Raw genomic sequence first — 14,836 nt, 5'->3', positions numbered from 1 at the left:
GGATCTCTGTGAGTTCGAGACCAGCCTGATCTACAAGAGCTAGTCCCAGGACAGGCTCCAAAGCTACAGAGAAACCCTGTCTCGAAAAAAACAAAAAAAATAAAATAAAATAAAAGGTGTGCGTGACCATTCTTGGCTCTTTTTACTCTAATGAATGGGCCATCTAAACATAATGTGTGTCCTTCGTGTCGTTTCTGTGGGACAGTGCCAATTACAGAGGTCCTAGAAGGCTGGAATGAAGGCCAATAGATCCCAGGCAGGCCTTTCCTCCCACCTACCGTACAGAACCCAGAACTACGGTGGCAGTCACTTTCACGGAAGATACATAAAAATAACTTTTAGGGGCTGGAGAGGCGGTCCATCAGTTACGAATACACGCTGCTCTCACTGAGGACTCAGATTTAACTTCTAGCACCCATGTCAGGCAGCTCACAACTGCCTGTAACTCCGGCTCCAAGAGGATACGATGCCGCTGACTTCTGCAGGTACCCACACTCACATGGACACACACACTCGCACACACGTGTACATGCAATTATAATTATTATTTTTAAATGTGAAGGAAACCAGGCAGCGTCCTGGGAGACTGGAACCTGACTATTGGTGGATCCCATAGCTTAAACAGGGGAACCAGTCGCAGGAGAAAGGAGACAGCAGACAAGACCTTTAGTTCCCATTTAACTTTGGTTGCCGTTGCCGTAATTACCAGTGCACACCTGGCAATTCACATGGCCGCTGCTCGGGAACACATGTTGAGGCTGATCACTTCTCTCTACCCCAGAGCCACTGTGCGGGTGCAATCCTACTAATATTTGTTTCCTGGATTGTAATAGCAGCCTCCTAAGCGGTCTCTCTGCTTCTCTTGTAACCCCCCTTTCTCCTTCTAACAGAGCTCTCGAGTAACACTTCAAAACTGTACGTGGAATCATCATGCTCCCTCAGTCAGAATCCTCTGGGGTGTCTCAGCTTCCCGCCCCCGCCCAGTCAAAGGCAAACTAGTTCTAATGATCTATAACTATGACACCATTATGAATACAATTAGCCACGTGTAGAAAGTCACACTTGAATCGTTTAAATAAGATAAATTTGTAAAATCGGTTCCGAGGTCACGTCAGCCACATTCCACTTACTTGTTTGATGGACAGTAACATGTGTCAAGTTGCTACCAAATTGGCTGAGCACATACACAGCATCTCTGTTGGCACAGAAATTTCTACCGGCCAAATGCTGGCCTGAATATAGAGAGGTTATTAACTGTCGGGCTATGAACAAATTATGGCTTCCTGCTGTTTATTGTGTGGTGTTGCTCAGTTCTTAGAGAACCACATTCAATGCCAGCATTTACTTTTGTGATTTAAATTTTAAAACATATCCTGCAGAGACTACAAACTATCATAGCTGCTTCGGGAGAGAGCTTGGTAATTTCCTACAGTGTTAAGCATAGTCTCACTGTAGACCCCAGCAGTCAGTGAATCGGAACAGCTTACTGAACTGATCTCAAGACTCTGTGCTCACGGAGTCTGCACGTGGGGCTGGGGAGATGGTTCAGCTGCTCTTCCTTAGGACCAGTGTTCAGTGCCCAGCACCGCATCAGGCAGCTCACAACTGCCTGTAACTCCAGCAGCAAGGGCTCCGAATCCTCTTCACACGCGCGCGCACACACACACACACACACACATCTCTCTCACACAAACACACACCTCTCTCTCACACACACACAACACAAATAACTATAAATGTTTATAAAAACTGCTTGCAACCTGCAACTGACAAGGGTCTGATCTTCTGATCTCCAAAATATATAAAGAACTCAAGAAACTAGACCGTAAAAGGCTAATCAACCCAATTATAAAATGGGGCACTGAGCTGAACAGAGAACTCTCAACAGAAGAAGTTCAAATGGCCAAAAGACACTTAAGGTCATGCTCAACTTCCTTAGCGATCAGGACAACTTTAAGATACCATCTTACACCTGTCAGAATGGCTAAAATAAAAAACACCAATGATAGCCTTTGCTGGAGAGGTTGTGGAGAAAGGGGTACACTCATCCATTGCTGGTGGGAATGCAAACTTGTGCAACCACTCTGGAAAGCAGTGTGGTGGTTTCTCAGGAAATTCGGGATCAACCTACCCCTGGACCCAGCAATACCACTCTTGGGAATATACCCAAGAGAGGCCTTATCATACAACAAAAGTATATGCTCTACTATGTTCATAGCAGCATTGTTTGTAATAGCCAGAACCTGGAAACAACCTAGATGCTCTTCAATGGAAGAATGGATGAAGAAAGTATGGAATATATACATATTAGAGTACTACTCAGCAGTAAAAAACAAGGACTTCTTGAATTTTGCATGCAAATGGATGGAAATAGAAAACACTATCCTGAGTGAGGTAAGCCAGACCCAAAAAGAGGAACATGGGATGTACTCACTCATATTTGGTTTCTAGCCATAAATAAAGGACATTGAGCCTATAATTCATGATCCTAGAGAAGCTAAATAAGAAGGAGAACCCAAAGAAAAATATATAGGCATCCTCCTGAATATTAACCTTCATCAGGTGATGAAAGGAGACAGAGACAGAGACCTACATTGGAGCACCGGACAGAAATCTCAAGGTCCAAAGCAGGAGCAGAAGGAGGGGGAGCACGAGCAAAAAACTCAGGACCGCGAGGGGTGCACCCACACACTGAGACAATGGGGATGTTCTATCGGGAACTCACCAAGGCCAGCTGGCCTGGGTCTGAAAAAGCATGGGATAAAACCAGACTCACTGAACATAGCGAACAATGAGGACTACTGAGAACTCAAGAACAATGGCAATGGGTTTTTGATCCTACTGCATGTACTGGCTTTGTGGGAGCCTAGGCAGTTTGGCTAGACTAGACTTGGATGGAGGTGGGTGGTCCTTGGACTCCCCACAGGGCAGGGAACCCTGATCGCTCTTTGGGCTGACGAGGGAGGGGGACTTGATTGGGGGAGGGGGAGGGAAATGGGAGGCGGCAGCAGGGAAGAGACAGAAATCTTTAATAAATAAATAAATTTAAAAAAACTGCTTGGAAATGTTTGTGGCAGCTTTATCTGCAACGCCATAGAGATGCCCTTCAACACTATGGAGGGTGAGCAGTGATCTATTCCTACCATAGAAAGCTTTCATCCCTGAAAAGAAATGAACTGTCTAGCCACAGAAAGATCAGGTGAACCTTCAATGCGTGTTACCAGTGAAAGAGCCAGTCTGGAAAAGTTACTGTATGGTTTCAATCCTATGACCATCTGGGAAAAGGTGAAACTATAAAGGCAGTAACAAGATCACCTGTCCCTGGGGCTGTGGGACAGGAGGGTCTGAGGAGCTTTGAGCACATGGGCCTCTAGACCTGTGCAAGAGCGCGTACTCACGGGGCATGTGCTCTGCGCGTGGCCAGGCACGCTGAACGCTTACAGTGTGAGCCTGACATCTGCAAATATTTTCAAAACCATTTAGGCAGCGGGGAGACTCTCGGGATGGAATGCAGCTCGTGACAGAAGACGTGAACTGCGTTGCAAACGTTCTGCACACCTCTCTGAGAGGAGGAGGGGGAGCGACGACCTAAGAAACTACAGGAAAGAGAAGTCCACATGAGGACTGCATGAAGTCAGCTGGGCCGAAGTGCTGTCCTGTAGCTGAAGTGGTTTCCCGCGTCGTGTGAGTTAATTTTCACGCTACTGTGAGACTCAACCATGAAGTGAGTGAGTGAGTGGCAGGCGTCGGATTTCCCACTGCTGTAGCGAGTTCTCCGCTAAGAGCACGACCTGCGCATGCGCTAAACGATGAGCTCCTGATTAGTGTGATTAGCACATGGATGGCACCATGGTCGATGCGAAACATCCCCCATTGGCGCCTGTGCCTGACGACTCGGTCCCCAGCGGGTGATGGTCTTTGTGAGGTTATAGAACATGTGGGGTCCAGGGTCTAGCCAGCAGCAAGTGGTCACCTGGAACGGGCTCTGAAGGCTAGACACACGTGTGGCTCGGGTCTGTGGCCGCTTGTGTAACGAGCCTCTCGTCATGAGCGCTGCCCCACCACGATGGATTGTCCCCTTAGAAACTGAGCCAACACGAACCTCTCCTTGCTGAAGTTGTTTCTGTGAGGTAAAAAAAAGTTACTGATACAAATGGGTGTCCCTAGACATCCCCGAGGCAAGCCCGGGTGACTGCAGGGCGTCTACCTCCCAGCTCTGCATGGAAAGGCCTGGAAGCGACACTAGGAGCCGTGAGCACATCTTGGTGTCTAATGCCATCCCTCAACGAAAGCCACCACAAATCCATGGAGAATGACTCCTTCTAAGACAGAGCCTGGAGCAGCTTGGAGCACCAGCAAGGGTGGAAGTGACCAATGGCCAAGTGTAGAGGAGACACAGGAGCTACGGAAGCACTCCTGTGCCCAGAGCTCAGACAACCTGATCAATAAATACCCATCACCCACAGTGCTCCAACTAAATTACTGAATGAACAGGAGAGGGCAGGCCAGTCTCTTGGGTAGAATGCCAGGTAATTTATGTGAACGGGGAACATGAATCTCCATTCCTTAAGGGTGGGTTGTGCATGATGATGTGGGGTACCGTAGTGCTCCTCAGAATTGGGGTGGGGCCACCGCTTTGCTGTGGGAAAGCCAAAGGGACGCTTCCTCAGCCAAGAGACTTCCGGCACCATCCACAGTGAAAGAGAGAGAGAGAGAGAGAGAGAGAGAGAGAGAGAGAGAGAGAGAGAGAGGCTGAGGCTGTCGGGCACCATCCACAGTGAGAGAGAGGCCGCGCTCGTGGCAGACACACAAGACAACACAGCCAGAAAACTGCATCTCACTCTTCTCCATGTGAAAACAAAGATCCCAAACAGAGGCACGTCCACAGAAGAGCCGACCAGTTCCCTTGAAGCCGTCGGGGTCATTAACAACATGGAGAGCTCGAGAGAACTGTCACAGTCAGAGAGCCGAAAGGAGACCCAGCCATGAAATGGGATGCTGGGTCCCGAACAGAAGCTGAACGTCTGAATGAGTTGTGGGTACAGTTGTAACAGTGTATCCCTGCTGAGTGAGTCATTGCAACAGCTGTGTGTGTTAGATAGAGGGCGCCAGCTGGGGAGGTGTCCAGAATGCTGGCTGTTTTTCCGGGGACCTGGACACACCCACACAGTGGCTCACAGCCATCTGTAACTCCATCTCCAGAGGATCCGACACTCATCTGAACTCCGGTACAGCACACACAATGCACATACATGCAGGCAAAACATTCATACACATTGAAGACATTTTAAAAATAAATCTTTAAAAATATTTTGAAGAATAGAGGAAACTGAATGCCTGACATGGGGGAACTCTGTATAAAAATTATAAACTAAAACTTTTGCTACAAAAATTGAGCTTACTTTTAAGAAAAACGGAAAACCCCATGCTCTGGATTCTCTTCAGAAAGTGAGATCGGGCAGTGACAGGGTCACATCCTCAGGCCATTATCTTTTAGAGCCAGCATAAGGGCTCCCGCCATGCCGCGTGGCCTCATGCCTGCCTGACCCCTGCAGACCCAACTCTCACCCGTCCTGGTATCAAACATTGTGCAGGATTATGTTTCCTTTAAACCCAAGGATATGTCCTGCCGTGCCCAAGAGTCAAAGGGTCCAGCGGCGGCAGCAGCATCCAGGCTGTTCCACCAGCCAGGATGTTCTGATCTCCATCTCTCTCACTCCATTTAATGGAAACAGAAATCTGTCTTCTCTGCACGCAAGCATTTCTAGGCTAGATGACGGCTGACTAAGTGATGGCAAAAGGGGAACTGTCTTCATTGATATGTGTTCATAAATGCCACAGACATTCCCTAGCTGACTGCAGTCACAGCAGCCTTGAGACAACAGGACTGCCTGAATCACCTGCACTGAATCTAGGGGAGCCCCGCCCGGAGGCCATGAAGTGGGAAAAGTCAACAGGACTGAGAATCTGCTGCCTGACACAGAGCAGAGTTCCTCCCAGCAGGTTTTACAGCAAGAACTGGTTCCTCAAGAAATCTCTGGCCTTTCAGCCTGAATGCAGTCCCGGGGGGGTGGGGGGGACCAGAAATATAGTGTTGCGGGAGGTCCTTCCGCTCCTCCAGCCAATAGGGAGCTGAGTAAATTCTGCAAAAAGTCAACCACCGTCTCTCTGGTCCAGTTCTCTGGTTACCAACACAGAGCTCCTCCTGGGTTCAGCGGAGTTTGGCTGCTGCAGCCACTACCATAGCAAGGCTTCTAGAGTTCAGCTCAGTCTCCACCAAAACCCCCATGAAAGACGTCAGAAGGGGAAGCTCAGCTCTCCTGATGTGATTAGGCCAAGCATTTCTGTTTGAGTTGTTCTTTTTGCTTTGTTGTTGTTGTTGTTTGTTTTGTTTCCTGGACTGGTCTTGAACTCAGTATGTAGCTGAAATGATCTTGAACTTCTGATCCTCCTACCTCTGATTCCCAAGCACAGGATCACAGGCGTGTGCTAACGTGCCTGGTTTACAAAATACTAGGGATCAAACCCAGGGCTTCAAAGGTACTAGGCAAGCACTCTGCCAGTTGAACCATATCCTCAGCCTGGTGTGTGAATTTGAATGTACATTTGTGTGTGTGCGCGCGCGCATGCGTGCATGTCTGTCTGTGTGTGTGTGTGTGTCTGTGTGTGAGTGGACGCGCATGTGTATTGTGTGTGTGTGTGTGTTCTCCATGACTGGCATCAAAAAGTTGAAAGGTTTTCCCGGATCCTTCTCTCTTAGTTTTTATTTTTACTTTTTTTTTTTAAATGAATGGTAAATGGCTCCAAAATCTTTTATAATTTTTTGATGTCATTTATTCCATTGTGGGGGAGGAGCACCTGTGTGAGGTCAAGGACAACAGGCAGGAGCTGGTGGACTTCTTGCACCATGGGAGTCCTTGGATTTGAACTCAGGTCAGCAGGCTTTGCAGCAGATGCCACCGAGCCGTCTTGCTGGCCCTAATTCTTAATATGACTGAATACAGAGCACCACGAAGAAGGAAAGGCCCTGTACATGTGTGTAGGGAGTAGAGATTCCTTTCCGTATGAACAGCTCTTCTGTAAGAGCTCTGTGTGAAGCTTTGATTATGTGTATTATGTTAAATCAAGTTTAGAACTCGTGCAACATGGTTTTGGCTGTAAGAATTGAATTTAGCTAGGCATAGTGATGCACACCTTTAATCCCAGCACTCAGGAGGCAGACGGGTCCCTCATCCTGGTCTACACAGTGAGTTCCAGGACAGCCAGAGCTACATAGTGAGACCCTGTCTCAGAAGGGTTACCTGTCCAGGTGATGTGGCCATGAGCTCTTGTCAGCCAGAGCATGTGGAGGGCTAGTCCAGGAAAGAGAAGGGCGTGTCTCTGAGGTGAGATGTGAATCGTGTCCTCTGACGTCAGCTGTGTGGCCAGCTGGCAGCCTCCCCTCTGCTGTGTGAATGCCCTGGCCAGCTCTCTGTGCCTTTAGAGAAATACCACCAGGCTGATGGATGCCTCTGTCCTCTCTCTAGCCTGTGCTAGTTTCCCGGCTTTAGAGAAGTCTGTGAAGGCAATGCCAGCTTGCAGGGCCCAGGGTTGCACAGGGATCGTCAGCAGGAGGGGGAATCGGAGAACCTCTCAAACAGTGAGTTAGGGTGCTCCTCCCCAACACAGTTAAGGCACTCCTCCCTGCCATGGCTAGGGTGATCCTCCCTCCCATGGTTAAGTTGCTCCTCTCTGCCACAGTTAAGGTGCTTCTCCCTCCCACGGATAGGGTGCTCCTCCCTGCCATGGCTAGGGTGATCCTCCCTGCTACAGTTAGAGTGCTCTTCCCTGCCACAGCTAGAGTAATCCTCCCTCCCACGATTAGAGTGCTCCTCCCTCCCACAGGCCAGTCTACCTGGCTCCTTCCTCATTTTGAGCTAATCTAATCTAATTTTTCTACCCACCCACCCTCCTTCCTTTTGGGGCTGAGACAAGCCTGACTGTGTTGCCCAGGCTGGTCTGGAATTCTCTATCCTCCTGCCTCAGTCTCCCATGGGCTGGTCTTATAGGTATGTGCCACCTCTCTTGGCTTTTACCTTCCTCTCCTCATTCACCTCCTGCTCCTGTCTGCCACTGTTACATCCTCTGCTTCAAAGACTGCTCCTGGACCATCTGGAGCCAGTCCCTTCTCAAGCCCCTGCCTCCCTCCTCCCAGAAGTCCCCTTGGATTGTGTGAGATGCTTTTGAGTCTTGTGTCTCTGTCTGCTTAGGGTCCACAATTCAACCTGCTTTGAGTGTGACCCCTTAGCTGTTGAGTCTTGGGTTTGCTGGCAGAGGGGCTTGGAGAGGGGCAATCCTGATGAGCCAACACTGGAAACAGAGACTGCACAAAGGACACCCTTCACAATCCCTCTTGTCCCGATTGACCCCACTCTGGGAGGCTTGGGGGCTGTGAGCACATTGAGCCGGAGGAAGGGGTGACTTTTGCAGCCGGCCAGTAGGATCCTGTTTCTGGTATAAGCTGGTGTTGGAGATGTTGGTATAGGAGATTGCTTTGGGATGTTTGTTCGTTTGCTTGCTTGGTTGGTTTTTCATTTTTGGAGACAGGGTTTCTCTGTTTCAAAACTTTGGAGCCTGTCCTGGAACTCACTCTATAGACCAGACTGGCTTTGAACTCACAGAGATCTGTCTGATTCTGCCTCTGCTGGGATTAAAGGCGTGCACCACCACCGCCCTGATGCTCTGGGTTTTAAAGAGTGCCCGTAGTTCACAAATTCGTGGGCTGGGTACAGGGCACCCACCCCCACTACACACACAGTCCGATGTCTCTCAGAGTGGCACAAGTCCTCGGGCACACTCTCCCCACGAGGCTCACCTGTTCATTCCAACGGTGCAGCTGGCTATAGCGTACCTTGCAGAAGAGGAAGCCGTCCAGGTACACGGAGTACAGCTGAAAGCACAGACACCCGCCCGGGGTTATCCAAGGCAGCGATGATGATGCAGGGATGGAGGTAGGGGTGAGGGGGGTTCACAGGGTCACCGAACCGCTCCCTACCCAGTCGGCCCCGGGCCCCAGACCCACCACGTAGCGGCCCCCCATCGCGTCTGGCCGCTGCTGGGACACCGGGATGCAGAAATGCATCTTCATGGCTCTAGCGATGACCGGGGACAGCGTGGCGAACTGGACCTGTTGTTCTAGAGTCTGGGATGCGTCCTGAGCTCCGGCAGCTAGAGGTCTGCGGGTGGGCGGGGTCCGAAGCCTGGCCCCGCCCCGGCCTCGCCCCCTCCACTGTCCCAGGTGCCAGGTTGGGGTTGAGAGGCAATCAGGGTATAGAGAGACCCTGAGGAGCGCCAGAGCCTCTCTGGCCAGGGTCACCCTGGAAGCCAGAGGCCAGAATTTTAGAGACTTTTAAAGAGGAAAGCTTGCCTCTGTGGGGCGGGGAGGGAGAGCGTCCAATTCTTTTTTAGAGGACTCCTTGAACTCACAAGTGAAGAACCGGGTTCTGGCTGCATGAACGTTCTATACTGTTGCCAGAAAGGCATGCTACACCCTGTCCAAAACAGCAGAGCCAGGTAGCCTGCCTAGGAAAACAGCTTCCCCGAGGGGCCACTTGAGGGCCCAGGTCTAGTGTCTGTGACTGACAGAACACGCACTTCCGGAGCTGGATGGAGGAGGTGGCATTCAGATGCAGGGGGTGCTTTGACCATTTGAGAACTTCGCATCACCCCAGCACTGGCTACAGTATGTTGTGGATTAAGATTAGAAAGAAAAAAAGGGATCTTGGAAGCACACTATGAGCATCACAATTATATTAGGCTCAGGGGTTTTGTTTATTTTGGGTGGTTTTTGTTTGCTTGATTTTTTTTGTCTTTATCTAGTTAAAGTGTATCATGGCATGCCACCATATAGAAAGCACTGCTTCGGTGTTTTGTTTTGCCTTTGAAGTCTTCTTTTAACCTAATGTATTAGGGACGTCAAAAACACGAAGGTGGCCTGGCTCTCTCTTACCGGGAAAAGCCCTGGTCTTGCGTAGCTACCTCTCCCTGTAGCTGGGTTCATACAAATCTTCGTTCCTAGGGTTTTTCAACGACTTCTCAGTTCTTCCTTGTTGATGCTCATTCGTGTTAACTTATGAATATGTTTGCTAGTTATTGCCTATAGACGGGATCTAGAATGACCTAGGAGCCAAAGCTCTGAGTATGTCTGCAAAGGGTCATCTGTCAATGAATTGTCTTAACTGAGCCAGGAAGACTCAACCACCATGGACTTGGTGGCACCATTCCACCAACTGGGTCCTGGAGCGAACCGGAAGAGCCGGCTTTGCGCCACCATTACCAGTCCCTCGCCATCTCCCGACCGCAGAATTTACAAGGGAGCAAGCCGGGCGATGGTGGCGCACGCCTTTAATCCCAGCACTCGGGAGGCAGAGGCAGGCGGATCTCTGTGAGTTCGAGACCAGCCTGGTCTACAGAGCTAGTTCCAGGACAGGCTCCAAAGCCACAGAGAAACCCTGTCTCGAAAAACCAAAAATAAATAAATAAATAAATAAATAAATAAATAAATAAACAAACAAAATACAAGGGAGCAAGCAGGAAAATGTCAAAAGTGGCCTGGCACGCTTCAAGGACCACATTCGAAAATCGGGAAAGATGGCTCAGCAGAAGAGCTCTGGCTGCTCTTGTAGAGGACCTGGGTTTGATTCCCAGCACTCACACGGCAGCTCACAACTCTCTGTAACTCCAGTTCTAGGGGACCTGACACCCTATTTTATATTTTGCCAGATTCCATGCGTGTGCACCGTCTGTGCCTGGGAGCCACAGAGGCCAGAAGAGAGTCTGTGAGTTCCTGGAACTGGAGTTCCAGGCAGCTGTGAGCTGCCCGATGGGTGCTCGGATCTAACCCCAGACCCTCTGCAAGGGAGCCATCTCTCCAGCTCGTGATTTTTGGTGTTTTTGAGGAAGATCTCCCCTAAGATACTCAGATAGCCTTGAACTTTCTATGTAGTTTCACCTTAATCTTTAAAGAATTTTTATTTATTCTTACTGAGTCAGGGGAGGCATTCAAATGTCACGGGGTGGCCATGTAGAGCTCAGAGCAGATATCAGGAGTCAATTCTCTCCACCTTGTCGAGGCCGGGTCCCTCCTGATCTGTCCACCAGCTTCCAGGCCCCCATCTCTGCTCCCCAGCTTGCAGAATTGCTAGAACTACAGACGCCAATGTAATTGGTTTTTTCACATTGGTTCTGGGGATCAAACTCAGCTCATCAGGCTGAGCAGCAGGTGTGTTTATCTGCCGAGCCATCTCACGGGCCCTAGCGTTGAGACTGTGTCACCTTGGCCTCCTGAGTCCACACAGCCAAGCTCTGCTCACTCACTGTCACCCACAGACCCATTTTCAGGCAAGAGAGTTGTAGTGATAAAGACCTTCAATATCTTTGTTTGTGTTACACCACCAGCGATAGCAAACCTTCCATTCCGGGCCACCTGACTCGGATGCTCAGGACTCTTGATTCCACGGACGGCTCCTCCTCTGTGAAGGGATGGTCTAAGCTTGTATCTGCCGTCAGCCCACGGGTAGCTTTGGGCAGATCCTCATCCCATGGATCTGGCAGCATCCTTTGTCTTCTCAGTCTCGACCAATCATCTGCCTTAGGGGAGTTGCTCCGGAGAACCCAGAAAAAGGAGCTGGTTCAGAAGACATGAAGAATCCGGCTGGTCAGCCACTTGGGTAGTTGCGCCAACACTCACAATTGCACAGGCTGTGCCGAGCGCTCTGTAGCTCCCCGATAGCCCTAGATCCTTTGTTGAAAAGCTCTACGCACGTGGTCAGCCTCAGACTCTGCCGGTTCTGAGGAAACGCGAGTGAGTCTGATTCCTTTGGAGAAGTTTTTGAAAGTAAAAATAGATGTCATTTTTATCTGGGGGGGGGGGTCAGAGGTTAAGTTTCATGAATCAGTTCTTGCCTTCCACTGGGAGACCTGGGGATTGAACTTATCCTGCCAAGCTTGCCAAGAGATGCTTTACCTCTCTGCTCTATCCCACCAGCCCAAGAAGTGTGATGTTGGGAGCAGTGAGACCCCAGATCCTGAATTTCTTGTAATCCCCTGATCTGAGTGCCTACAGCTGCTCTGAGCACGAGACCTTCAGGAGTTCCTGATGGCAGGAGAGTGGTTTCTGGTGGGTTTGGCTGGGGCATGGCTATCTCTATATAATCTGCCCCTGAACACAATAAAGGGGGCATTCTTGGGGAATTCAAGGATGACCCGTGTTGCTGTCTGTCTGTGTGTGTTTGTGTATTTTAACCTCCAGTCCCTTGCCGGAAGCTCACAAACTGGGTGCCAGCACACAGAGCGCAGACATGCGGGTGCGGTGCGCGGCAATTGGAGGTCTCCACCGAGATAGCAGCATGTGAGATTATGCAGATCAGTTCCAGTGAAGAATGAAGACCCAGGGAGCCTTCCACCCTCCTAGTGGCCTGTCTGGTCCCTGAAGGTGGAAACTTTCCTCCTGCCATGTCAGCTGTGTTCACAGGACAGTTGGGGTACAGGACACGTGGGGTGACTTCCTCAGGCACTTGGTAATATTTAGCAGGTCCCAGACTCTACCTGAGTCTGTCCTCCAGATGTAACAACCAAAATGTCCCCCCACATTGCCAAATGTCCATAGGAGGGAAAAATAATATCAGCCTTGGCTAAAAACCAGTCATTTAGAAGAACACTTCAAAAATCGATCTTGTTGGACCAGGGAGGTCACTGTCAGCAAAGTGCCTGCCTCGCAAGCATGGGGACCTGGGTTCTGATCCCCGGAGCCCACATGAAGAGCAGGGCATGGTGACACATTTCTGTAACCCCAGTTCTGCCGGTGCAGAGAGAGGCGGGGTCTCCAAAGCTCTTGTCAGTCAGTGGAGCAGCGGCCCTGAGCATGAGGTTCACTGAGAGACTCTGTCTCAAAAGAGTGAAGGTGGTCAGGGAAAGACACTGGCAACCTTTGGTTCACACACACACACACACACACACACACACACACACACACACTAAATCAATAAATCCTGTCCTTACAAGAACGTGTATATAAAAGGGCTGCTGAGGTCATTCAGCGGGTAACAGGACTTGCTGCACAGGTCCGGAGACCTGAGTTCAATAACTGGAGAAGAACAGCTCTGCGGGGTTCTCTGGCCCCCGCACCCATATATAATAATAAACAAAATGTTTCCTTCAGAGAGAATCATCATAGCGGCATCATTCTTCATACGTCAGAACACAGAAAAACCCGGACCCTACCAAACGATAACCCCAAAAGCAGAACATGGATGCTCACAGTGAGACAGCATTCTCCACTAACAACACTGAACTAGGTGTGGGGTGACCACATGAGCCGTGTGAGTGAGGCACAAAACCCAGGGCTTTATTTATATGAACCCCCAGACTAGGTGACTCTGTAGGGCTTTGGGAAGTGGGGATCATAGGCTCAGAGGGGTTTCTGAGGGGTGCTAAATGTTCTGAAATTGTCTGGGGCGGTGGTTACATAACCACACATAGGTACAGCAAACCCCACTGAACTGTACGCTTTAAACGGATGTATAGTAACATATGCAAACAGCACTCAGTAAAATGTCATCGAGAGGAAGGAAAAAGTCATTAACTCTAGCCGCTCTGCCCCCGTTGTAACCTACTCCATGCCTTCCAAACCAGGCCCTCCATGAGGCTGCCCTGAGGACTTCCTGCAAGGTCTTGATGCAGCGGGATAGTGCGGCTGGACTCTGTGGCTCAGACAGGGTGGTGGGTCCTCATCATCTGATCGGAAAGCCTGGCAGGGCTCCCCACTGCGGCAAGCGGCAGCAAACCAGTCTCTGCCGCGCAGAGAATCTCTGCCTCCGAAGCGAACTCAACATTTTGCAGATTATGGCCTGGCACACGGTGCCCCCCAGTGGACTAGTGGGGGAGGTTTGCTGCTGCTACATTGTTTTCAGGCTTTCCGCCAGCACATCTGAGGCCCCGGGGAAGTATGGGAGAGAACATATCTTAAAGGAGGCATTTACATAACTGGGGAGCTTTCCGATGGGTTCCAAGGCGCAGCGCCCAGCTAAATCGCTGGCCTGTTCAGATGCTGAAGTAGCACACCTCTGTAGCGTTCTAGAGCAGCCTCGGGACACCCAAGCCCCTCTCTTTCTCCTTCGGGGTTCTTCCTTCCAGCGTGGGCCCCCGCCTGTGAGCCAGACAAGCCTGGGCTCTGTGCAGCTTGCCCAGGCGGCTGTCCTTTGCACACAGTGCCCTTGCTAACTGCCCAAACCCTTCCGAGAGCAAGGCACTGTTCTTAGGGTCACTGGGAGAGGAGTCTGAGCCGCCAAGCATAGGTGGGTTGTCCATGGTCAGATAGGCATAAGCACATGGCACACGTACAGCAGAAGCTGGCTCTCACTGTCATTTGCCGTGTTCTCCAAGTCTAGACTTTGGTGATAAATTGATTTTTTTTTTCAGTATTGGGGATTAAACCCAGGCCTAATCAAATGCCACAGCGCTGAGTGTACATCCAGGCTGTGTGTGTGTTCGTGTGTATATTCATCCGTGTGAGTCTGGAAGTCACTGATGGCTGGCATAGCTGTCACAGAAGACCCCAGAGGTCCTCCCATCCCAGCTTCCTCATGGCTAGGATTACAGGCACACACCAGTACACCCAGAAGTTTATATTAGTGCTGGGGATTCGAACTCAGGTCTTCACATGGGCACACTAAGGACTTCACATCTGAGCCACCTCCCAGCCACTCCAGCCCCCCCCCCTTAATTTGCTTATTTTGAGACAGGGGCCCAATAGGTTGTCCAAGCTAGCCTTGAACTTTTTTTTTTTTGTTTTTTTTTT

The 14,836-nt window shown here is 50.2% G+C and overlaps 1 protein-coding gene across 1 annotated transcript in view; it reads right to left on the bottom strand.

Moving 5' to 3' along the window:
* Snx31 (sorting nexin 31) overlaps window positions 1-9,127 on the bottom strand; it is a 37,331-nt gene extending 28,204 nt beyond the window's left edge. Inside the window, exons 1-2 of the mRNA XM_005368121.2 lie at window positions 9,062-9,127; window positions 8,855-8,929 (exon numbers count right to left, since the gene is read on the bottom strand). Of these exons, the coding sequence (XP_005368178.1) occupies window positions 8,855-8,929; window positions 9,062-9,127 (141 nt within the window). The remainder of the gene's footprint in view (window positions 1-8,854; window positions 8,930-9,061) is intronic.
* Window positions 9,128-14,836: the final 5,709 nt, after the last annotated feature.

Source organism: Microtus ochrogaster, unplaced genomic scaffold (assembly GCF_000317375.1).
Source record: "Microtus ochrogaster isolate Prairie Vole_2 unplaced genomic scaffold, MicOch1.0 UNK29, whole genome shotgun sequence".
Taxonomy (NCBI): Eukaryota; Metazoa; Chordata; class Mammalia; order Rodentia; family Cricetidae; genus Microtus; species Microtus ochrogaster.
Note: the sequence above shows the minus strand (reverse complement) of the source record. Positions and strands in the feature narration are given on the sequence as shown.